General features: G+C 33.7%; 1 protein-coding gene across 1 annotated transcript; it reads left to right on the forward strand.

Moving 5' to 3' along the window:
- Positions 1-27: 27 nt before the first annotated feature.
- TEOVI_000761600 (Leucine Rich repeat, putative) lies at positions 28-444 on the forward strand (the record flags this gene model as incomplete). Its single annotated transcript, XM_067220571.1, has 1 exon — positions 28-444. One exon carries the CDS (start codon positions 28-30, stop codon positions 442-444), a length of 417 nt encoding a protein of 138 aa, XP_067076672.1.
- Positions 445-1,446: the final 1,002 nt, after the last annotated feature.

A 1,446-nucleotide genomic window follows, 5' to 3' on the forward strand; every position in this document is an offset into this window, starting at 1 on the left:
ATTACACTGAACCTTGAATCGTGTGATATGACCGATGCTTCTTGTCTTGCTGATATCAAGACACTAGAGGAGTTACACATAGGGAAGTGCGAAGAGCTAACGCGGGGGTTTAGTGCACTTTTCACTCTTCCACAGTTGCGCATTCTTAACCTTATGGATTCTCTCATTACAGATGAAGATCTCAGGGAAATTCAACTATCCCATACCATTGAGGATCTCAACCTCTCTTATTGCAAGGAGCTTAATGATATCACACCCGTTAGGAGGATCAAATCAATTAAAAAAATGGACCTCCACCGAAGCTCTGAAGGCAGGGGACTAAGGGAAGGATTCAGAAGTCTTTTGGAGCTACCATGTCTTTCCTGGGTTGATATCAAAAATGCTAATGTCAGTTTTGATGTTTATAAAGAACTGAAAGAAAGGAAAGTGGATATATACAACTAGTATTTGATCCATTGTTTTGTTCTGTATTATGGTAATATACAGAACAAGAACACATCATTAAATGTAACAGCCAGTTCGAGTAGTTAACTGACCGTAGGCACCGTTATTGGGACAGATGCCAGCAACAATTCACGTAAACTTTATTGGATTTTACAATAACTTGAATACGAGATATACAAGGATTTCATTACAGTTTTGTAATTGTTTCATTTTTTTGTAAATTATACCCATTACATATTGTGAAGAGTAAAGAACAGTTAGAAAAGCGTGTGTCCATACAACAAGCTTTTTGCCCAATGGAAATTTGTATTTTAGTTGTAAGAGTAGTAATTATTATATTGCGCTCATTCATGTTACAACTATACCAAATGGACATCTTGTTATTTTGTACTTCATTCTAACTTTATAACGACATACTCTCACACACATATATTGAATAAATTATTTTGATTATCATTTACTGACAGAAATAACAAAGAAACTTTATTATAAATTATATCAGAGCGGCATCTTGAGCACCAAGTTATTACAAGGGAAATTATTTTACAACACATTACGTTTCTTGTAAATCTTTTTTTTATACTTGATACAGACAGACATATATTCTCAAGCAGTTCAACGAAATTACACTGCTTCATTAAAATATTTTAACTTATTGTATTTGTTTTGTAATAACATAATTTATCCTATTACATTTCCTTTCGGAGCTATTTGAACTAACCGTTTATGAAGATGTCATACATTCTGAAGCCTCTTGCACGGCAAAGGGTTGTGTACCGCATTAACTCATTAGCATCTGTACCATATGTGAATGGGAATGTATTAACAATTTCAACGGTTTTGGGAAATATTATTTTTTATTACAAAATGATGCCTCAGAAGAACTGAAGGCGAGAGCAAATCCTCTAATTTATTTTTCTTTTCTTTCGTACTGCACAGACATATGCTTATGATTTCCCCGAAAGCACTACTGAGGTAAATTATGTATTTCTTCATATTTAA

The sequence above is a fragment of the Trypanosoma equiperdum genome (genome assembly GCF_001457755.1).
Source record: "Trypanosoma equiperdum strain OVI genome assembly, contig: ctg_1187, whole genome shotgun sequence".
Lineage (NCBI taxonomy): Eukaryota > Euglenozoa > Kinetoplastea > Trypanosomatida > Trypanosomatidae > Trypanosoma > Trypanosoma equiperdum.